Source organism: Littorina saxatilis, unplaced genomic scaffold (genome assembly GCF_037325665.1).
Source record: "Littorina saxatilis isolate snail1 unplaced genomic scaffold, US_GU_Lsax_2.0 scaffold_231, whole genome shotgun sequence".
NCBI lineage: Eukaryota > Metazoa > Mollusca > Gastropoda > Littorinimorpha > Littorinidae > Littorina > Littorina saxatilis.
The window spans coordinates 68,703-93,740 of NW_027128406.1; the positions used below are offsets into that span (position 1 = coordinate 68,703).

The window sequence follows — 25,038 nt, forward strand, 5'->3', positions numbered from 1 at the left end:
TAAGTAAATCTCTCGTTGTAATTAGTGGTAAATGCATTATCCCAATTAAGACATGCTCATAATTTAACCTGGGTAAACTTCATTTCAAGTGGGTTTTTTAGTTTTTTTAACTGACCAAGAAATTATAAGCATTCCTCAATGATGTTCCTGTCAGACTCAATAAGCTAATCTTGTAAAAAGAAAAACAAGTCGCGTAAGGCGAAAATACAATATTTAGTCAAGTAGCTGTCGAACTCACAGAATGAAACTGAACGCAATGCCATTTTACTCGTAGCATCGTCAGGCCACCGCTCATGGCAAAGGCAGTGAAATTGACAAGAAGAGCGGGGTAGTAGTTGCGCTAAGAAGGATAGCACGCTTTTCTGTACCTCTCTTTGTTTTAACTTTCTGAGCGTGTTTTTAATCCAAACATATCATATCTATATGTTTTTGGAATCAGGAACCGACAAGAAATAAGATGAAAGTGTTTTTAAATTGATTTGGACAATTTAATTTTGATAATGATTTTTATATATTTAATTTTTAGAGCTTGTTTTTAATCCGAATATAACATATTTATATGTTTTTGGAATCAGCAAATGATGGAGAATAAGATAAACGTAAATTTGGATCGTTTTATAAATTTTTTTTTTTTTTTTACAATTTTCAGATTTTTAATGACCAAAGTCATTAATTAATTTTTAAGCCACCACGCTGAAATGCAATACCGAAGTCCGGGCTTCGTCGAAGATTACTTGACCAAAATTTGAACCAATTTGGTTGAAAAATGAGGGCGTGACAGTGCCGCCTCAACTTTCACGAAAAGCCGGATATGACGTCATCAAAGACATTTATCAAAAAAATGAAAAAAACTTTCGGGGATTTCATACCCAGGAACTCTCATGTCAAATTTCATAAAGATCGGTCCAGTAGTTTAGTCTGAATCGCTCTACACACACACACACACAAACGCACACACACACATACACCACGACCCTCGTTTCGATTCCCCCTCGATGTTAAAATATTTAGTCAAAACTTTTGACTAGATATAAAAAGAAGGGAAGAAATGCATCGTTACTTACCATACAAATCCTGGTACCACATTCTTTAAACCTGTGTCTTCTTACCAAATCCTATCGAGATATTTGCCTACGATATATTGTTCATTACTAACCGTAATCATTTTTTCAAAAATCTTAAATGACTTTTAAGACTCAAGGAAAGATTTGCTTTCTGAACCAAGAAATAAAAATCGAAAACTCAGTTTGATCTTTTATTTTGGTTGATTAATGACAACAGCCGGAATTAAAAGAACCAGAAAAAAAAGTCAAGGCCATTAATCAGGTAAATCAAGAAGATTGTCGTTCCTGGCGCGCACTTTACATGTCCGTTTAACGGTGTTAGAGTGTGAGAAAAAAATGTATTTTGTTTGCAGTTCGAAAGTATTTGAGGCCCGTTTGCATATCAACTTGTAAAGGTTGCTGAACGATTTTTTTACATTAATAGTCAAGTTTTGACTAAATGTTTTAACGAGACGAGGGTCGTGGTGGTGTATGTGTGTGTGTGTGTGTGTGTGTGTGTGTGTAGAGCGATTCAGAGTAAACTACTTGACCGATCTTTATGAAATTTTACATGAGAGTTCCTGGGTATGATATCCCCAGACGTTTTTTCATTTTTTTGATAAATGTCTTTGATGACGTCATATCCGGCTTTTCGTGAAAGTTGAGGCGGCACTGTCACGCTCTCATTTTTCAACCAAATTGGTTGAAATTTTGGTCAAGTAATCTTCGACAAAGCCCGGACTTTGGTATTGCATTTCAGCTTGGAGGCTTAAAATTTAATTAAAATAATAATAATAATGGTGATTTCTATAGCGCTTTCGAACACACAAAGCGCTTTACAAAAGCAATAACAACATCATTACCAGAATGACGCCATTGACGGAATAGAACACAATCATAAACACTTTACAACAAAAACCAAAAACCAAACATAAATGTTACAAAAATCCAGAGGCTCTTACAGGAACGAACTCTCAGTATACACAACAATTATGATGCACACACACACACACACACACACACACACACACATGTCCACACACACGCACACACACACACACACACACACACACACACACACACACACACACACACACACACACACACACACACAGAGTAAACATTGTTCATCCGAAAGTGCACATTCACAGGGTCGCGACAACTACATCATCATAGAATGCTTCTCTGAAGAGGTGAGTCTTGAGATTTGCTTTGAAAGAAGGCAGAGATGGACTGAGACGTAGAGACAAAGGGAGTTTGTTCCAGATATGATCAGCTGTGACTGAAAGACAGCGGCCACCATGATCGTCCCTCTGATACTTAGGAGCTTTGACAAATTTATTTTGGGAGGCAGAACGGACAACCCTTTCAGAATTGTTCTTCTGCACGAGATCGGACAGGTACTGTGGAGCCGTGCCCGCGGCAATTTGATAGAAAATGCAGCAAATCTTGTATTTAATTCTTTGTTCCACTGGAAGCCAATGTAGCTGTTTGAGTAGAGGCGTGACGCTTTGTTTCATAGGTGTTCGAAACACGAGTCTAGCGGCAGCGTTCTGGACTAGTTGCAGGGGCTTGGTGACAGATTTGGGACATTCAGCAAGCAGTGAATTACAGTAGTCTAATCTAGAGAGTATGCCGGAACAGACTAGTCTTTTGGTTGCGTCTTCGGTAAGGTACTGTCGAATGGAACCTATACGCCGGATCTCCATTCGCGCTGCTTTACATGTTTGGACTACATGCTGTTTCATGCTAAGATCTTTGTCAAAAAAGACTCCGAGATCACGGGATGTATCCGAATGAGTTTGCTCATTAAAGTTGTCATTAAAATCGATTTTTCGCAAACAGATTTAAAATTCATTGCATCGTATTCTTCATCACATTCTGAATCTAAAAATATATACATATGTCATGTTTACTCTTAAAATGTGATCACAATTAACGAAAATAGAATAATTAGTCTTACGATTAAAATGTAAGAAATCGATCCAAACATGATGTCATCTTATTCGTGATCATTTCCTGATTCCAAAAACATATAGATATGATAGGTTGTATTCAAAACAAGCTCAGAAAGTTAACAAGAATACAGAAAAGCGCGCTTTCCTGCTTTGCACAATACGCTACCGCGATAATCTGGCGTGTCAATATCACTACGTTTTGCACGTGGAAGGTGAGCGATTTCCTTTACGCGGGGATTGACGAAGCTGTACTGTCTTAGTGAATAAATACAGTGCGTTCAGTTTCATCCCGTGAGTTCGACAGCATGACTAAATGTAGTAATTTCGCCTTACGCGACTTGTTTTCATTTTTGCTTGTTTAGTTACACTTTAAAGACACCAACTATTCACATTTTTGCATCGTCGTATTCACGTTGTGTGCTTGCTGGGTTAATATCGTCTTTCGGTCATTTGTAGACTTAGACAATTGAGAAAGTAGCTAAAACAGCAACGAACAAAGACTCTTCTTCTTCTTCTGCGTTCGTGGGCTGAAACTCCCACGTACATGTTTTTGCACGAGTGGATTTGTACGTGTATGACCGTTTTTACCCCGGCATTTAGGCAGCCATACGCTGCTTTTGGAGGAAGCATGCTGGGTATTTTCGTGTTTAACTCTGACATGGATTACAGGATCTCTTCCGTGCGCAATTGATCTTGTGCTTGCGTGTACACAAGAAGGGGGATAAGGCACTAGCAGATCTGCACATAAGTTGACCTGGGAGATCGGAAAAATCTCCACCTTAACCCACCAGGCGCGGCCGGGATTCGAGCCCTCGACCTTCCGCTTTGGAGGCCGGCGTCTTACCACCAAACCACTGTGCCCGTCGGACAAAAAAACAAACAAAACAAAAAGAAAACAAAAATTAAAAAATCAAGCAGGATGCTGAGTTGCTCTTTTAAAACAATTTTGAGAATGGGGATGTACAGCTTTAGGCCTGATTTGTCCAAAACGGGGTATCTCAGCAGATCTATACAAGTATGTATAAACGTAAATGAGAGATCAGTCTCGACACGATAGGATAGTATGACAACTAGATTTACTACAAGCAACCGAGCACACCTACGTTAATGCCAAAGTGCACACACGCCAGTCCTCACTTTGGAATGTATGCATAAGAAGCCAATAAATCAAAGTCGAAATCCCCCCCGTCACCCGCACCCTCCGCACATGAACACAGACAGACACAGGAGCACAACTAATAGCACTCACAGACATGTACAAACAAACCCGAACATAAACGCATTGGGAAAGAAAATGCTTTGGAATATATTTGCGTGTATGCATAAACAGTCACCAGCATACCCCCCCCTACTCCACCCCCCTGTGTCCAGCCACCCAGCTAACCCCCCCCCCCACACACACACACGCACACACATACACAGGAGCACAAATGCCTGCGCGCGTGCACACACGCACGCACGCACAGACACGTACACACACACTCAAACAAAAGATTTACATTTTACTTCTCCATTTGAAGCAGTGTGTTTTGGTCGGGTTAAGAAAAACACCGTTGTGTAAATACCGTTGGTTTTAGTCACGAAACACACCATATGTGTTGTATGTAGTGTGAATTCGAAATAAGAAATTCAAGCATTCACATTCCTATTTGACGCATGTAACATATTTCGAATGTTTTTCATGTTTGTAACTTTCTCGTAGGTTTTCTGTATTGAAAGCAATCTTTTGTTTCAGCTTTGGGGGGCCAGCGACCACAGTGACAGTGTACTGTTCATCACAGCCCCGGCTGGCACGTGCCCATCGCCCTGATGTTCGCACAGCGGGGGAGGGGGTGGAGGAGACAGCCAGCAGGTTCACCCCAGTCGACATCGTGCTCCACCCCAAGCAGGTGGATGTTCTCAACAACCAGGGAGAGTTGGTGTTCCTGACTGGTCCTCCTGGAACGGGGAAGTCGCTGATACTGCTATGCAAAGGGTTATTCTGGGTACGACAGCAGAAGCCCGTGCAGGTGGTGAGCGGATGGAGCGAAAGCCTGGCAGCTACTCACATGCTGCACAGTCAGCTGTGTCGGACAGCAGGACCAGCAGCCAGCCACCTCATTCACATGCACCACTTTGACCTGGACACAGATCTTGACGCTGCGGTGGAGACACTGGTGAAGTCAGCACAGGGAGAACAACTCTATGTCATTGCAGATGAAATGTGAGTAGATTGATAGCTTGTCTGTAAAGCAAGTCTTTGCATGAAATTGTGTTTTTTTTGTAATCGTTTTGTTCATTAGAGAGAGAGGACAGACTGACAGACAGACAAACCGACAGTATACAAAAAAGTAGTTGCTTTTTTGCAACTAACTCTGTCTCTAAAAAGTGATTACACTGACAATATGGCTTCCAGAAACTAAACAAGGCATGCAGGTATGGCAACATTGGACGACCAATCGCTGAGGGTAATTACCATTTCCGTCATGCTAGTAGCTCGCCCCATTGGCCAGTGAAAACTCTGATCAAATGCAAAACAACTTTCAATGGAACTATTGATTTTTAAAGCCATATATACACTGCAGATGCAGAAACTTCTATCGGCTGAATATAACGCCGCCATTTTCAATTGAATCAAACACGAGGCTCCCATCTTACATGCATTTTCGACTATTTGTTCACAATGCAGCCAGGCTCTTTCTACTTTTCCTTCTCAGTCTTGAGACCAAGTGTTACTGTCTGGCATCTGCCTCGAGATTCCGAGAAAAATGCCCCTTTTTCTTTTTGCTGCGATGCCCGCAGAATCCCTCCGCGCGGTGGTGCTCCCAGACACTTCGTATGTAGGCTGTTCTGTTGAAATCTAGACCAAAACAATAACTCAAAGACTGGTGCTAAAAGGAAACAGTAACATAGACAACACGAGAAAGAGAAAAGAGATTGCTTATTCATAGAACTCTGCAGGTCTTTGAATGCGACAAGCTGGCAGGAGAGTAATCACCAAGTATGAGATCCCTCAAGTCGTCAAGTGTTTCAGCATTCTTTGCGCTCTTCCGCCAGCGTTCAAACCATATGCGTAGTCTGGTCGCGTATTGGTTGAAGGTTTCTGCTTTGTTCTTAGTAGCTTGACGAAACTTCGATCGCTATGCATCCGCCGTCCATCTAAACGATGACCTAAGGGCTTCCACGACTGCATCGTAGTTTGAAGCGCTTTCAAAGGGTAGCTCTAAGTAGACGTCAGCGCAAAGCCATTAAGTAGTGTACCTAAGCGCGCTCCCCACGCTGTTTCTCGATTCCACCCGCTAAGTGTGGCAGCACGTTCAAAGTAAAGATTTTCTGAACGCCTTTATCACATTGATAAACATAGGAAAAGACACTAAATGTACCCACAAACACCAACTATGAGTGAAAATGTGTGAAAATTCCTGTTTCAATGTCCGCCATTTTGTTTTTAATATGGCGGCCAACATATTAGTGGAGCAAGGTGACATCCCCTCTGGAAATGTTCACGGACATCTAATTGAAGTATCCAGATGAGATGTCAGCTTCTAACAAGCAAGGTTGACCAAGTTCACCATGTTCGACTGGAGCTATCTGTCTATTGAAATCAGCGCCAATCCCAGAAGAAGATGGAGTTTATAAGCTCTTACTTAAAAAAAAGAGTTGCAGATAATGGTATTTTCCCTCGGTTTTCTGTCGGTTCTATCTGGTAATGACCTTGTTGTGACCTTGAAAATTGAGGACTGTTAATCAGATGGAGTTTGAAAGCTTTTACTTACACACAAGTTGCAGAAAATGGTATTTTCCCTCGGGTTTCCGTAGTTTTTACCTAGTAATGACCTTGTCGTGACCTCCACAATTGATGTCTGTTAATCAGATGATTGTCATGCCTGGAGATGCGCTAATCCCAGAAAACAGTTGTATTTGAAAGCTGTTTCTTACAAACAGTTGCAGAAAATGGTACTTTCCCTCGGGTTTTCCTCGTTTTTACCTGGTAATGACCTTGTTGTGACCTTTAAATAATGCGAGAGTCAACTATATGTGCGTATTGTAAAGCATACGTATAGCCATAGACGCGTGTAAAGTTTCAAAGCTCTAGCTTAAGAAACGGGCGAATAAACGAACGCAGTGTTAAGTTGTTCATCTAGGAGTTAGCTTTTGTAGTTAATCTGAATGAGGATGATATCAATACTGTTGAAACTAAATTACAAAATATGCTAGCTACAAGTGAGAGTACGACAACAGATGACGTTGATAGTGTTACTAATAATATTTGTGATATTTTAAATTGTTCTGCTGAGAAAATCGGTGTAATTAAAGAACAAAAATTTATGAAAAAGCCACGTTCAAAGAAATTCAAACTGCAACAACCATGGTTTAGTACAATTGTGACCCTCCACCACGGAATGAGTCGCATGTCACCTTTTCATGATTTTCATATTTTTACATTTTCTTAAAGAGTTTTTTATTCTCTATCCAGTGGTGAAAACCGTTTTAGAAAAGAGTGAAAACTTTTTGAGTTATAAGCCAGTGACTATGGTGACCCTCACACTGTTACTAGACACCCCGCGGACTTATATTATGCCTAGCGCGGAACCGCGTGAGGTGACATGCGACTCATTTCGTGGTGGAGGGTCACATATTTGCAAAGAGAAAGGAAAAATATTTTTACGTGCGAAAAACAAAGCAAGACGCTTTAAAAATGTGTTCAATGAACATGAAAAAATAGTGCTTTTAAAGAATACAAAAAGACAATAAAAAAGGAATGCAAGTTGTATCACAATGAAATCGTTAAAACTTTAAGAAAGTTAAGAAGTACTGACCCGAAAGCATACTGGAATCTTCTAAATGAAATAAAAAAAAATAAAAAAATTCCAAAACTAACTATCCAACTTGTTCGGAGTTTTTCGAACATTTCACTAAACTACAAGAGTGTGATAAAAATGAAATAGATGATAGTAATGAACCTTTAAATGAAGCAAGTAATGAATTTCTTAATGCACCTTTTACAAAGGAAGAAGTTATCAAATGTATAGACAAGCTGAAAAACAATAAGGCATGCGGTCAGGATAAAATAATTAATGAGTATTTAAAAGCGTCACATGATCGAATGATTGATATTTATGTATTGTTGTTTTGTTATGTTTTGTTTCAAGCTGTAAACACTATCACTAGCATTTTTAGCATAGCATTGAACCAAAAGGCACCATAAAGTTGTCATATTCCTCCCTCTGCTTCTTTACCTCTGTAAACTTGTAGAGCTAGTTATTTTTCGATAATGACCCAGCAACCAAACAAATAACGACCCAGCAACAGCCTGAATCCTCGATAGTGCAATGGGTTCAGAAGCTGTTCAGTTTCGGTACTACTTTTGCGACTGAAAAGTTCCGAACGCTCTATACGTACGAAGTATACATCTCTGGAGCAAACAATACAAACATACCGCATTTAAATTAACAACTACAGGCCTGAACACATGAATCTCCATATAAAATCCATGAGTTCGGTTGTTTTCTGAATCTAGATCTGCTGTGCACAAACCGTTCATCAAAAGCAAATTCCCAAGGCAAGTAACTCATACTCCAGCGACAAGAGTAGTTCCCCTTCTTTTAACTCAGTTTCTTCGACAACACTGACTGCAATCCGACGGTCAGTTTTCAACAATATTTCATTTTATAAACAGATCACACGCAACCAAATGCACACATCTCATCAATTTAAACAACATACAGCGGTTTCATACACTATTTTCCCCAGAAAACTGAACTTCATACAGTAATTAACGTTGGAACACGGGTGCAAAAGTTTGTCTGCTAGTCCCATTTGACGAAAGAACATTATCCTAAGCAATACTAAAACATAAACAGAACACACAATATCTGCCTTTACTGCCACAGCAGAATAACAGCATATCCGTGTACTTGATTTTAGTCCAAAACAGGGAAACTGACAAGAAGTGTTAACAGAATGGAATGATTTGCACGGAACTATACAACCGCGCATTAATCGATCGCCTGCGCAGGTTGACTGGTTGAGTGATTCGGATTCGATCAAACTTTCGCACAAAAACTCCTGTTTTCTTTGAATAACTGAAGAAAGGAGGAATAAAGAGGTTACACACCTCGTCTCAGTGATTATTAAAAATAATGGTCTCAGTTCGCGGTCATGAAAAAGCTCGCCGAAGCTCGCATTTTTCATGATCCGCTAACTTCGACCATTATTTTTAATAATCACTGAGACTCGGCATGTAACCTCTACATATTTTGCTCGTGCATTGCTAAATGTATATATGTAGATATGCTTTGAAAGTCAAAAATGGGGTTCTGGAAACTATGCATGTCACACTGAACTCGCACCACAAAGCGACATTTTTTCAGGAAACGTCTCGCACGCTTTACTGGGCTGGGGGTTAGGAAGATTGGAAGGTCATAGTGACATAGTATACGGTTCAAATCCATTCATATTTTACGAATACTATGTAAAGACATCATACTTGACAAAAATATATCCATTGAAGCCAAACAACAGTACTAGTCTTGTGTGAATTTATTTTTAATCAAAACTTACGTACATTTTGGACGACGTCTTTACTGGATTTAGGGTAGGGTTCATAACAATGATACTGTCACCAGCATCCTCGGCCAAAGCAGTTGCAAATTGTTTTGTGATAATCAAAAGATACTAACTAACACATTTATATGTAAAAAGTACCAGTTTGAGTTCGTAATTTGGCTGAGAACTTCTTTTTTCGGAGGCAAGCGTCTGAAATGCTCGTGCATCACTCTTTTTGACTGAGAAGAGAAAGTGCGCCCTAGAATATTTCTTGTTAACATCAATTTTTATGTTTGGCAGGCCCCAAGCTTCCAAACAATACCCATCTGGTAGAGTCCGCTTTTGGGTGCACGGTCAGCCCTCCGCCGTGACGGAGTACATGGCATAAATTCTATTTCTTTATTCTATGTAAATCATGTTACCCAGAGAGTTTTGTATAACACACTAAATTCTGTTTTTCCTTCAGTGAAACGTAAAACCGCCAAAAACGGTATGCACCCGATTTTGTCAGTGAATGTTCAATGGCGCACATTGTCAATCACAGTTACATTCTATCTTCTTACTTTATATTGACGGGCATTTTGGAGGTTCAAATGCAACTCTTATGAAAACCAGCACTGGCTGAAAATGTAAGGAAAAGTAATTAAAGGCGTTATTTCAGTGAATGAGACTCATCACACAGTTATCGTCTCGCGCATACATTTCTTCACAGTTATCTTTATATATTTTGCACCAATGCTTTGAGCCGGTATTTTTCTATGTATTACCGTACATTTTAAGTCCATTACCCTCCACCCTTACCTGTAATAGTGGCTCTCAGAAGGCTTTCATGACATAACTTCGACTTACAACATTAGGGGGTGTACTTCGGAACGGAACTCTCACACTTAGTGTTTATGAGCTATCTCATCAGAGGTACTTGCAACTAAAAGCCATGAATGCACTTCCCTTTGATATGTATTTGATTAGATTGTGGCTTACAAAACGTCTTTGATGAGATTTGACATTATTCAGAAAAGTGAAAATGACGTGACGTAACACATTTTTTGAAATGCAAGGCCTCCTGGTGCTCCTATGTGTTGCACGCAAACAATCTTTTCACTTGCTGTTTAACACCTTCCAATTACTTGATAGTTCACTCAGAAATATTTACTCTGCTGCCAGCAGAATATTGCCGTTTTTTGCAACAACATGTTTTTTTCTGAAGTTTATTTACAAATAAATCTGGGCTACTTTGCCTTACAATTGCGAATAGCTGCTGCAAGTTTTGGGTGCCAAGAAAAGCTGTTTCAGAGACTATATGCATTTGTCTGTCAAATGAAAACAAATTTGCCCGGGAGTACCTTATGTGCATTAAACTCCTTTAAGCGCCTTTTTCCGATTTGGTTCCTCCTCTGGAAGTCATCCAGGAAGCAAGTCAGGGTTATGTCTCAAATTATGGTGTCAGAGGGTTCGACGTCTCGAGAAGGTATTACCGTACAAGAAGTCATTGATCTTTTGAGCGTGCCGAGACTAGTCTCGTCTTCGAAATCGGCAATTTTCACGTGCGATTAAGCAAACGAAAGTGATAATATTGTTATATTTAACCCACGACGTGGCCAGTCGGATAACTGTACAGTCGGTCGGTTGCGGTTGTCCGCGGGTGACGGTGATTCGCTCAAGAAACACGCTTTAATAAAACACAAAGGCAAAAACTGGAGAAGGGTTGAAGCAGCCTGAATGCAATTGCATGAGGCTTTAAACGAATACAATAAAATAAAATAATATAAAGTTTGCGGCGAGATTTCAACTCAGAATGCCGGAACGGTAATCGGAATCAATAACAGACGGGCGCTGTGGCGGGGTTCGAATCCCGGCCGCGGCCGCCTGGTGGGTTAAGTGTGGAGATTTTTCCGATCTCCCAGGTCAACTTATGTGCAGACCTGCTAGTGGCTTTTCCCCCTTCGTGTGTACACCAAGTGCGCACGGAAAAGATCCTGTAATCCATGTCAGAGTTTGGTGGGTTATAGAAACACGAAAATACTCAGCATGCTTCCTCCGAAAGCGGCGTATGGCTGCCTAAATGGCGGAGTAAAAACGGTCATACACGTAAAATTCCACTCGTGCAAAAATACGAGTGTACGTGGGAGTCTAAGCCCATGAACAAAGAAGAAGAAGAAGGAATCAATAACCACTACACTATGGTACTCATGTGGACAAGGTGATGATGACAAGATATTTTATGAGTTAGTCAGTCATGAAATTTTGAAAGATCGCCAGCTTCGCCGACTGACTAGCACGTTGGCTCAGGGAGGCACCCGATGTTCCCCCAGGTCTATGTTCCCCCAGGTCTAATATGTTATGTCATATGTCATGTCATGTGTCATGTCATGTCATATGACATGGCAAATGACATTTCTGTCCTGGTGGAACTTCAACATTTCTAGAAATCTGATTTGGAGTAAACTCTAGATCAGCTGTGTGGGGTGTGTACTTGGGTGCGTACTGTTCCCGCCAACAATGTCTCCAAACTACCCGTCATTTCCCAAAAAGCCAAAAAGTGGTTGGCCTACAGGGCGCCTACAGAAGTCACTGCATTCCGTTGCAATACACAACGGATCTATTCTTGTATTCAACCTCTCTCTTGACCTGTTTGTTGGTAGCTAGCTGGGTTTTCTGCCAGTACATTATAGAGAGCCTTACTTATAGAGAAATTCAGGTTATAAGGGCTAGAAGCCCAAGAGGTGCCAAACTACCGTCGGCCGGTTTTGATAACAATCAGAGGTAAACAAACACACGCCACACTCACCATGCCCGGCACGGCCACCTTCTACACCTTCCCTCTCGGGACATGACATGACATATGACATAACATGACATGATTTATAATATGACATGTCTTGACACATGACATGACATTTAACGTGACACATGATGTGACATATATGACATGACACGTGACACGACTCATAGCACGATATATAGCATGACATAGGACACGACATATTGCTTGCCATGACATGACATATGGCATGCCATGCGACATGGCATATGCCATGACATATGTAACATGACACGTGACAAGACACGGGTGGCATGACATGTGAAATGACATATGGCATGACACATGACCTGACATATATGACATATGGCATGACATGACATAACACATGGTATGACTGGAGGAACATAAACCTGGGGGAACATAGACCTGGGGGAACATAGACCTGGGGGAACATAGACATGCCGGCTCAGTCAGTAACTGACCGAATTGTCTGTTTTGAGCCACTCTGTTTCAAGCATTTTCATGCTCATTAAACAAGAACGTCATAGTTTATGTCTAGGGTACATGGTAAGTGACTGTCTTTAGCCAAGTTACGACAGCTGCCCGATTGATACATTTGGCGTCTTCTATATTGTGTCAGTCTGAGCTCATTGGGAAATGAGCTGCCTTTAAAACCGGAATGTCCTGCAATTGTAGTCTGCGTTGGAGGTTGGGTAAGGACCCTTAAAAATGCGATATCGTTGTAGGTGTTGACGACTATCTCTAAAACCGAAGAAAAGCCCTGCCATTTTGCACAGAGAAACTTTGGAACTTTGGGTCTCGCTGAAGTAAATTTACCTCACTTACTTCATCGTTTGCTTTCAAAGTAAGCCATTTTCCGACCCATCCATGCAAAAGTGAGGGAAGTACTTCCAAGGTCGCTCAAAACTTTGGAAGAAGTCGCAAACTCCCCCCATACGCATGTGGGTCCTATTGCTTTTTTACTGGTCAAACATTTCTGTCTTCACTGTCATTCTTATCTTTGTAACAGAAACATCACATTTTCATACGTGTGCCCTTCTCCTCTACTTTCAAATGAATATCACGCACGGCATAGTAACAACACTGTTTGGCACACTAAAGTAATCAACAGCTCATCGTCACCTTTCAAAATGTGTTACAGTGATAAAAACCTCACTGACCTGTGCACCGAGCTTCAGCGCCGTATCACAGACCTACACGTGTGGTCAGCTTCTATGCACTCTGAAGGCGTACCGCCACAACTGACCGAGGTCATCCTGACAGAGCCGCTTAGGACACCGCCCTCAATCACTCGTTATGTTCAGCGCATGGGTGAGGGAGGAGGTGTCCTCGGCTACACCAACACAGCTTCCCCGCTGCCATGTGACGGGCCGCCCCTGCTGTCTGTGTTACACTCAGGTCAAGGTCACAGTGCAGGCGGCGACCTTTCAGACTGCCTGCAGTGCGGCAGGGAGGTGGGGCAAATACTGCATATGCTTCGAATAGGTGAAACAGGTAAGCGAGAGAGAGAGATAGAAAGTGTGTGTGTACGTGCGCGTGCATCTACGTATAGGTTGTTCCATAAACGGAAACACATACATGTACTAGCAATCAAATTAGACCATTTTCTAGGCTAACCCTCTCCCAGCCGACACCTAATTGGCCATCATCTCAAACAAGCTCTTTCGTGCATGGGATCACGTGACATCGATTATACCTTGTAAGGCCCTCGTAAATGCTCGGACAGAGTCTTCAGGGCTCTTAAGTCGTGTTTCCTCGGCTGTTTCTTGAATTCAGATAACAGGCTAAACTAGCATGTGGACAGGACAAGAGAATAGGGTTGACACGACAACAGCAGTACTCCCTTTGAAACCAAGAATTCTCTAGTCGCAAAGTCAGTAGGCACCGGTGCCTTATCACGTTGCAGCATGAGCCCTCGAATACCCCTGTTTAGACAGTGTTTGTGCTAAGCCTCGGACACTTTAGGCAATTAGTGATGGACACAACAGTCAGACGTGATCAGGGACGGCCAAATCTCACATTTTTTGTACTCGCCAGCCGGGCGAGTAATTTCAAGAAAGTTACTAGCCCGCCAGAAATTTCACTGGTCCGGTACATACCACAGTTTATGCATCTGGAGTGTTTATATCGCTTTGAAACTCGATAGTACAACCAACATTGTTGCATTTGACAAGAATGTTCACTGGTCACCTGAGCGAGTTGCCATGCGGTTTCTACTAGTCCGGCGGGATTGTTTTACTCGATCCTGGCGATCAGGCGGACGATGTGGCCATCTTTGCGTGATTGTAAGTCTGTCTTCAAGAGGCACAGTGTCTTAATGCCCTGGTCTGGCGACGACAGATGCCACAATTCGTTTTTTATATTTAGTCAAGTTTTGACTAAATATTTTAACATCGAGGGGGAATCGAAACGAGGGTCGTGGTGTATGTGCGTATGTGTGTGCGTGCGTGTGTGTGTGTGTGTGTGTGTGTGTAGAGCGATTCAGACTACGAAATCTGGTGTGTGATTTACGCAAGCTAAATAGCCATTAAAACGAACTGTGCTATTTAATGCTGTTAAATGCTATTGCAAGTGTGTTCCATAATGTCAGAACTGCTTTTTTCGTGAGAAGATTTTAATCGTTCTGTAAGCCATTTGAGGAAGACTGGGCCTTTAATGTTGCCTGAGACAAATGTTGGCATTACTGCAGTTGTGGTTACTGTAAGTAAGGCAAAACAAAAATAGAACTGATTTGCGAACATCCAATCTAGGTATTCAAACTGGTTACCCCTGTCTGCAGAAAAAAGCCCTAACCATTGAGGATATCTTTTCTTTAACATTTCCGAAGCTGTGTGTGTGTGTGTGTGTGTGTGTGTATGTGTGTGTGTGTGTGTGTGTGTGTGTGTGTGTGTGTGTGTGTGTGTGTGTGTGTGTGTATGTCTGTTTTTTTATGTGAATGTCTGTGTCTGTGCATACGTGTCTGTGTCTGTGTGCGTGTGCATGCGTGCGCGCGCGCGTCTGTGTGTACGATGTTGTGTGTGTGTGTGTGTGTGTGTGTGTGTGTGTGTGTGTGTGTGTGTGTGTGTGTGTGTGTGTGTGTGTATGGTAGAATAATAATAATAATAATACGAATATTTATAACGCGCACATATCTCACCAACAGGCGACTCAAGGCGCACATACACTCATTCACACACACGGAGACTTAAAGTCACCGACACACACACACCATCAACCATTAAAATATATGAACAGCTCAGATCATGGGTCAATAAAGTGTTACACAGATGGTCAAAATTAAAGTACAAGATATTGCACTGGAAGTGGAACTACACTGTTGCTTAGTGTCTGTATGAAGCTACAAGGTGAAAATAGAAAAAGAAAAACACGATTCTTGACTTTGATGGGCTTTTTCTGCTCGTAAGCACACATTCTTCTACTCATCACAGCATGCCCCATTATTGAGTTTAAAACACCAATTAAATTTGTTTTGAATAAAACTCACAATTTTACAATAAGAATTTAGAGACCTGAATCAATTAGGTATATCTACTTAGTTTGACTTTTGCAAAACTTAGTAATTACACATTTAATTGAATCAGTCAGACAGACGGAGACATAGAGAGACAGACAGAGGGCAAACAGAAATCTGAGAAAGAAACCCCTTTAAAAATGTTACCATGTTTGAAATGAAACATCGCAAGGTGAAGCCATAATTCATCACCTTTCAGTATGACGTCATGAGCGTGTTCCACACTTGAAATGACGTGTTTTTATCATGTTGTCAGCTGCACGGAGCTTGGAAGTATAATTTCCATTCAATGATCCGAGTTTGTTAAGTTTTAGCCTATTTTCAACGTCAAACACCATGAAACTATATATATTTGGAATCAGAAAATGGTAAGGAATAGATAGAAGTTGTTTTTAAGTGTCTTTTTTCATAAATAAAGATAGTGGTTATTTATCGGTTTTCTTCATTTTTAAGCATAATTATCAATACAAAACAACAAAACTATATAGTTTTAGATACAGGACGCAATAGGGAATACACCAATATAAATTTTTTGTTTCAAATATTAGTTTTTAAAAATGTGAAAAAATGACATATTTCGAACAAACATTTCAATAACAAAACTTTAAGTGACCAAACTGAAATGCAATCCCATAATCCGGCCTAGATCTGAGATTGTGTGATAAGAAATTCGATCAAATTGATGAAAAACTGTAACTGTGAAAGTGCTGCCTCGACCTTTTGGCAAACGGTAAAATATGACGTCATCAAACTGTCCTATCAATAAACGGAAAAACCTTCTATGAGAAAATCCAGTCAAAAATATCCATATCAAATTTCATAAAGATCCACTCAGTAGTTTTTGAGATATGATCTGCAGTGTGAAAAAACGCCCATAACGCCCAAAACGCAAACTCATTTGTCATGATTTGGTCGTGTTCTGCTGATACTATAATGTTTTTCTTTCCTAAAACACACTATAATAGTAGCCTTTCCCAATGTCTATGCTAAAACTGACTTGTCTGTGTTGTCAATGATTTTGCTACAGTGTGAGAACACAATCTCACGCCCATAACGCTGTGACACGAAAACTCATTTGGTCGTGTTCTGCCGATACTGTAATGTTTTTCTTTCTTAAAACACACTATAATAGTAGCCCTTCCCAAATGCAATGCTAAAAATGACTGGTCTGTGTTGTCAATGATTTTCTGCGAGAATGCGATCTATCTGTTTGTCGCAAAGACCGTGTGACACGAAAGTTATGAGCGGAAGACAAATCTGCTGAGTGCAATTACGTTTCAGAAGATAGTTGGTTAAAACAGTTTATCACTCAGACACGCAAAGGAACACTATAACTTTATTATTCAGGCCATATTTGCTTTCCTTTGTTATGTATGAAAGTACTGGCCTTGGTTGAAGAAAGTGACCTGTCGCTGTGCAACAACTTTGTCGCCATTTTCCGCCGTGTTTTGTAAAGACGTGTTTACTACCCACACATACAAAACGATGCTGTTGGTTCTTTTTATTTTCTTATTGTTTGATTCATGCTTAGCAGTTTAGTATGCTTTGTTTTCTTCTCAATTCAATGGATGGCTATAAAATAAGCATTTAAATGTGAAGGTGTTAAAATTACCCATGATCTGAGCTGTTCACATATGTACAGTTATTCAGGGTGGGATGGGGTGGGCAGTGTAGAATGCATGGATTATGTGGAAAAAAGGAATGTCTTGAGTGCAGATTTGAATGATTCGAGGGACTGTTGTTGACGGAGGGGGAGAGGTAGTGTGTTCCATTGGCTAGGTGCTTGGAAAGAAAATGAGCGTTGACCTGCTGTTTTGAGTTTGGTGTGGGGGATGTTGAGCTTGAGGGAGTCGGCAGATGATCTGAGTGCTCGTGAAGGGACATAGAGAGAGAGAGAGTCGGAGAGATAGGCAGGGGCGAGACCATGGAGGCATTTGTAGGTGAGAGTGTTGATTTTGTAGGTGATACGGGCAGGAACGGGCAACCAGTGGAGCTGATTTAGGAGGGGGGTGATATGATCTCCCTTTTTATATTTAGTCAAGTTTTGACTAAATATTTTAACATCGAGGGGGAATCGAAACGAGGGTCGTGGTGTATGTGCGTGTGTGTGTGCGTGCGTGCGTGTGTGTGTGTGTGTGTGTGTGTGTAGAGCGATTCAGACTAAACTACTGGACCGATCTTTATGAAATTTGACATGAGAGTTCCTGGGTATGAAATCCCCGAACGTTTTTTTCATTTTTTTGATAAATGTCTTTGATGACGTCATATCCGGCTTTTCGTGAAAGTTGAGGCGGCACAGTCACGCCCTCATTTTTCAACCAAATTGGTTCAAATTTTGGTCAAGTAATCTTCGACGAAGCCCGGGGTTCGGTATTGCATTTCAGCTTGGTGGCTTAAAAATTAATTAATGACTTTGGTCATTAAAAATCTGAAAATTGTAAAAGAAAAAAGAAAAATTTATAAAGCGATCCAAATTTACGTTTATCTTATTCTCCATCATTTGCTGATTCAAAAAACATATAAATATGTTATATTCGGATTAAAAACAAGCTCTGAAAATTAAATATATAAAAATTATTATCAAAATTAAATTGTCCAAATCAATTTAAAAACACTTTCATCTTATTCCTTGTCGGTTCCTGATTCCAAAAACATATAGATATGATATGTTTGGATTAAAAACACGCTCAGAAAGTTAAAACAAAGAGAGGTACAGAAAAGCGTGCTATCCTTCTTAGCGCAACTACTACCCCGCTCTTCTTGTCAATTGCACTGCCTTTGCCATGAGCGGTGGACTGACGATGCTACGAGTATACGGTCTTGCTGAAAAATGGCAGCTACTTGACTAAATATTGTATTTTCGCCTTACGCGACTTTTTCTTTCGTAAGACAAGACGGGCAGAGCTATTTTGAATGCGTTGGAGACGAGAGATGTAGGAGGATATGGAGGTTTAATACGTTTTACATCGAGGCAATAAATCATCTTTGTTTTACTGCTCATATAGAATGGTTGAAGAGATTTTTGTCAATATTAATGGCCCACGCCTCCTTCTGTAAACCATCAATTTCTGGCCACGGATACTGTCAGGCTTCTTCACCTGGTACAAACACCCTTTCTTTTAAACACTGCTACTTTCAGGCAGAAGCAGCAGCAGCCCCCAGCCCCCACGATACAAGGATGTCTTCATATTGACAGACGAAGCTACACTGCACGACACAGAGAGGGACGTATCAGGCCAGGAGACACGGGCAGCTAGCGGTATGGTGCAGGGTGTGAGGGAGACGGGTGTACCGGTCACAGTGCTGGAGCCAAGAGACGCTGTGGGTGTGAGAGACGTGGCCACCATGGCGGGGCCGGACCACGTGGTAGCGGCATACAGTCTAGACGTGCAGGGCTTGGAGAGGAAAGTCGTGGTCTTCGTGCAGACAGTCAGGTCACAATCAGGATCGTTCGACAAGAAGCGCGGGATGTTGTCAGCCATTTCGCGTACAACTGCGCAACTGGTGTGGGTGAAACCTGGTACAGATTGATTACGACTATGAGGATGGTACTGTTGATTTCTATGAAATGATGGAGTATGATTAGCTAAGCTGTACATGTTGATTTGGCTGTACACATTTAATTTACAGAAGATAGCTTGTTGTGCTAATGTTTGTGATGATGATGATGATGATGATGATGATGAGGATGATGAAGATGATGATGATGGTGATTGATGATGATGATGATGATGATGATTGATGATGATGATGATGATTGAGGAGGAGGAGGAGGAGGACAAAGACAGATAGATTAACATAAGGCGGTGGTGGTCCAGCTCTGAGGGAGCAATTATCCGCATGTGTCACAGATTGTTCACAACGGTAGCTGTGTAAGAATGAGTTCCTTTTAGGGTTTTCAAAGTTCTTAAGTTAAATGCCTTCGGTATTACCACACACAGACAGCTAGATATTGCTAGAATGAATATAATTATATCGCAATAATTAATACGTCATGTCAAAAAATGGAGTTTTTGAGTATGTTAGTGGTTATGCACAACATTGACAAACACAGATTGCACAAAAAGTTACGGACTAGTCCTACAACTGTTCTAATTTGATCAACTTGATTTATTTCTTTTCACGATGTACTAGTTCTCAACAAAAGCAAAATGGCCCGAGCTTCATATTTGTTCCAGCTGCTCAGTGATTTGCAAAACGGGAAAATAAGGGCCGTCTAGTTTAAATGGTTGCTCCTGCTGATAAAAGAGCGTTCTGTGAACACTCTCAAGCCCACATAGACCCACATTAAGTCACCACCGAGTGGTAGACACAGACATTTGGTAGCACTGACTGCCAGCTTCACAACGAAAGTATCAGGCCTTAGAAACACGAATGCATGCATGCACAAATATGAAGCCCCGGTGTCCGTTCGGCTAACAGCCCATAAAGTAACCATTTTAGCACTGACCCAAGACGACCCAACCTGGTCCACAGGCGGAAGGTATCGTACACTGGACCACCACTATCATAATAAGACTACAAGGTACGCCACTCAGCTGGCGGAACCTTGGAAAATCATGCATGCCGCGCCGAATATGCATACTAGCTCATTGGTCTAAAAAGTATGTAAATATTGCGCAGCAAAGGGAAGCTACCTTATCGAATATCCGGTTATTAACCACAGGGGCGGATCAGTTCATTTTATGGGGGGGGGGGGGGGTTCCAAAAGTATATTGTGAAGATATGGGTGTGAAGGCGCGAAGCGCCGATCCGACAGAATCCTTGCTAGGGGGGGTCCGGGGGCATGCCCCCCCGGAAAATTTTGACAAAAAAGGATGCAAAATGGTGCAATCTGGTGCATTCTGAGGATGGTCATTACCAGTTTCAGGCAACGGATTTTGTCACTGATTAATACCCAAAAAATTGAAACTCAATGTAAAATAAAGAAATGCACCATAAAAATATTTTTAATTTTTGGCTGGGGGGGGGGGGTTCCGGAAACCCCAGGAAACCCCCCCCCCCCCCCTCGTCCGCCCCTGAACCAATGAGCGCATCGGACTACAATCTCCTCGGGTTAGAACCGTTCAGGCTTTCAGGATCGAAGTGATATACCGGCGACAGACACTTTTGGTCGCACAGAATACGGTTTAAAAACATGCGGCGGACAGGCAGCTAAACATAAAAGGTACAGATAGTTAGAACATTCTTTTATTTTGGTATTTGTACAGTTACAAAGGTCCTCGACATTGGCAGTTATTTTTTCCATATTTTATTTTGAGTAAGTGCAGCAAGACTCGAAGCTTAGTGATATACCTTGTAGTCTTTGGGGATAGGCTCCTAATATGGACCGGCTCCTAATATGGACCACCTCCTGTTCTGACAAACTAGCGGCGCTAGAACGCTCAAAACAATTTCATTCGCTTTATTCACCCTCTCTGGATAAGTTGCACATGTCAAAACACAAAGTTGCATGCAGAAACACAAACCTCAAAACCGTTAGGCTTTTTCGCTTTTTTGCACTTTTAGCAGCGTTCACTCTAAATTTGCCGCCTAAAACGGACTCGTTTCTGTCCACAGCCAAAGCTTTCATAACACAAAAATGGCTATATATGACAGCTAAAACCGTATTTGTTACATTTTAACAGTGTGTACCGCGAGTTTCTATTGCAAACAAAAAATAATAGCAAAATCTCAAAGTATGTGCGAGTCCCCTAATATGGACCAACTTCAACAAATCGAAGAAAATACAAGCTAAAGGCTATTTTCATTAATTCATCAAGAAGTTTGCTGGAAATAACCTATTAGAACTAGCCCTCGAGATTTAAACAAAATTCAACAAAAAGTATTCTTTTCGTGGAAGTTGATAATTTCACTTATTTTCACTCTGTTTTTGATAAGCTTCTTTAGTTTCCTGGTGTGCTTCAAATAATGCTCTCATCAACCCGAAACAGATACATCTAGAGCATATTTTAATTAGGCTGACTTGTACACTAAATTGTATCGTGTTATTTTGAAATATGGGAGGCTTTTTACAGTGATTCGTGAGGGCCGCTTCACTGGTCCATATTAGGCGCCCATATTACCGTAAAATCCCTAGCATAAGCCCACCATTTAGCTAACGCCCACCCCCCACTTTGGGCCAAAAGTTGTGCACAGGGGTAACTAGCTAGCAAACGCCCACCCTGCTTTTTTCAAACAGACTATAGGCTCACTTTCACTAGGATTTGTGCAGACTGTTCTAAAAGTCATCTTTTTCTCCTTCTTTACCTTTTCGTGTTTCTTTCCTTTTTTTCTTCTTATTCTTTGTCCCCTCTCCTCACTCACACCCATCCCCGACAAAGTGAATTAAAATTACGTCATGCTTTTCCCCTGACGTTTTTTTCTGTCAGTGACGTACCGGTACTTTGACAAGATTCCTGGTGGCCTGAAGTTTGTTCTTGAATCTCTCTGTGCCATTTTTGCAAAATGCCGAAGCGACAGTCTTACACTGTGTCTTTCTCTGTCTGTCTGTCTGTCTGTCTGTCTGTCTGTCTATCTCTCTCCCCTCTATCTCCCCTCTCACTCTCTCTCTGTCTGTCTGTCTGTCCGTCTCTCTCTCTCTCTCTCTCTCTCTCTCTCTCTCTCTCTCTCTCTCTCTCTCTCTCTCTCTCTCTCTCTCTCAGGCTCTCTCTCATGATTGTCCTCGTTGGCCTTCTTTGCCTCAAAGTCCCTTTTTTGACTCAGATGCGAAGCAAAAGTGAGTCTATGTACTCACCCGAGTCGTCCGTCCGTCCGTCCCCCCCCGTCCGTCCGGCCGGCCGGCCGTCCGACCGGAAAACTTTAACGTTGGATATGTCTTGGACACTATTCAGTCTATCAGTACCAAATTTGGCAAGATGGTGTATGATGACAAGGCCCCAAAAAACATACATAGCATCTTGACCTTGCTTCAAGGTCAAGGTCGCAGGGGCCATAAATGGTGTCTAAAAAACAGCTATTTTTCACATTTTTCCCATTTTCTCTGACGTTTTTGAGATTCAATACCTCACCTATATATGATATATATGGCAAAGTAAGCCCCATCTTTTGATACCAGTTTGGTTTACCTTGTTTCAAGGTCAAGGTCACAGGAGCTCTTCAAAGTTGGATTGTATACATATTTTGAAGTGACCTTGACCCTGAACTATGGAAGATAACTGTTTCAAACTTAAAAATTATGTGGGGCACATGTTATGCTTTCATCATGAGACACATTTGGTCACATATGATCAAGGTCAAGGTCACTTTGACCCTTATGAAATGTGACCAAAATAAGGTAGTGAACCACTAAAAGTGACCATATCTCATGGTAGAAAGAGCCAATAAGCACCATTGTACTTCCTATGTCTTGAATTAACAGCTTTGTGTTGCATGACCTTGGATGACCTTGACCTTGGGTCAAGGTCACATGTATTTTGGTAGGAAAAATGTGTAAAGCAGTTCTTAGTGTATGATGTCATTGCTAGGTTTAGTTATTTGACCTTGACCCTGAAGGTCAAGGTCATGTAAAGGTCAAGGTCAAGCATGTGAGTCGTATGGGCTTTGCCCTTCTTGTTTTCTTTTTTCCTTCACTTCTACTCACACGACCTAACTTACATGCTCTCGGGGTTTGTATTCACTCAATTACACGGTTGAGCACAAAACTTACTTTGTGCAAAGGGGTCTATCCCTAGCAAACGCCCACCCCCCAATTTTGCCCTAAATCTGTGCACAGGGGGGGGGGGGGGGTGGGCTTATGCTAGGGATTTTACGGTAGGACTACCAAACACAAACTGAAACTTCTTTGCGAGAAAACAAGCTAGTTATCAGCATGAAACAAAAAGTGGTCCATATTAGGAAAGTGCGAAGTGTGGGACGGACTCTGCTCTGTGCTGTAACACTGGTAAGTTCAAAACACGAGAAAAACGATTTCGTTATGCGGGCAGCCACGGGGGATGTATGTATTTTTCAAATGGTTGTAAAAGAAGTCTTGTATTTATCACCGTACTCAGGCCCTGTTATTTTTTTCGTCACACCTAAAACTGTTATTTCTTTTGAGCGACGCAGCATTAGTAATCAAACACAACATCTTGATGTAAACACGGTGTGTCAACTGATTCCGTTCATCCACCGGATGTTTCCGTTCATCCGCAGGATGTTTCCGTTCATACAGCCTCATTTTCGTCACTTGCTTGGGGAAAAACGTTGTGGTAAGTCGTGTGGGCAGCGTGCTTGTGTGATATTGAAAGAATAAGGTAGCGAAATGGTTGGGCTATGTGTACGGTAAGTACCAAGGTGCTAGTAATCCTCATGATAACACACGCGGGCCGAACGTGGCAAAATTGCCTGATTTTTACATTTTGTCAAGTTTTGACTAAATGTTTTAACGTAGAGGGGGGAATCGAGACGAGGGTCGTGGTGTATGTGCGTGTGTGTGTCTGTCTGTGTGTGTGTGTGTGTGTGTGTGTGTGTAGAGCGATTCAGACTAAACTACTGGACCGATCTTTATGAAATTTGACATGAGAGTTCCTGGGTATGAAATCCCCGAACGTTTTTTTCATTTTTTTGATAAATGTCTTTGATGACGTCATATCCGGCTTTTCGTGAAAGTTGAGGCGGCACTGTCACGCCCTCATTTTTCAACCAAATTGGTTGAAATTTTGGTCAAGTAATCTTCGACGAAGCCCGGACTTCGGTATTGCATTTCAGCTTGGTGGCTTAAAAATTAATTAATGACTTTGGTCATTAAAAATCTGAAAATTGTAAAAAAAAAATAAAAATTTATAAAACGATCCAAATTTACGTTCATCTTATTCTCCATCATTTTCTGATTCCAAAAACATATAAATATGTTATATTTGGATTAAAAACAAGCTCTGAAAATTAAATATATAAAAATTATTATCAAAATTAAATTGTCGAAATCAATTTAAAAACACTTTCATCTTATTCCTTGTCGGTTCCTGATTCCAAAAACATATAGATATGATATGTTTGGATTAAAAACACGCTCAGAAAGTTAAAACAAAGAGAGGTACAGAAAAGCGTGCTATCCTTCTTAGCGCAACTACTACCCCGCTCTTCTTGTCAATTTCACTGCCTTTGCCATGAGCGATGGACTGACGATGCTACGAGTATACGGTCTTGCTGAAAAATGGCATTGCGTTCAGTTTCATTCTGTGAGTTCGACAGCTACTTGACTAAATGTTGTATTTTCGCCTTACGCGACTTGTT

The 25,038-nt window shown here is 41.3% G+C and overlaps 1 protein-coding gene across 1 annotated transcript in view; it reads left to right on the forward strand.

The window, feature by feature from the left end:
- LOC138956762 (uncharacterized) overlaps positions 1 to 19,524 on the forward strand; it is a 66,183-nt gene extending 46,659 nt beyond the window's left edge. Inside the window, exons 3-5 of the mRNA XM_070328028.1 lie at positions 4,737 to 5,204; positions 13,456 to 13,808; positions 18,965 to 19,524. Of these exons, the coding sequence (XP_070184129.1) occupies positions 4,737 to 5,204; positions 13,456 to 13,808; positions 18,965 to 19,356 (1,213 nt within the window). The 3' untranslated portion in view covers positions 19,357 to 19,524. The remainder of the gene's footprint in view (positions 1 to 4,736; positions 5,205 to 13,455; positions 13,809 to 18,964) is intronic.
- The last annotated feature ends 5,514 nt before the right edge of the window (positions 19,525 to 25,038 follow it).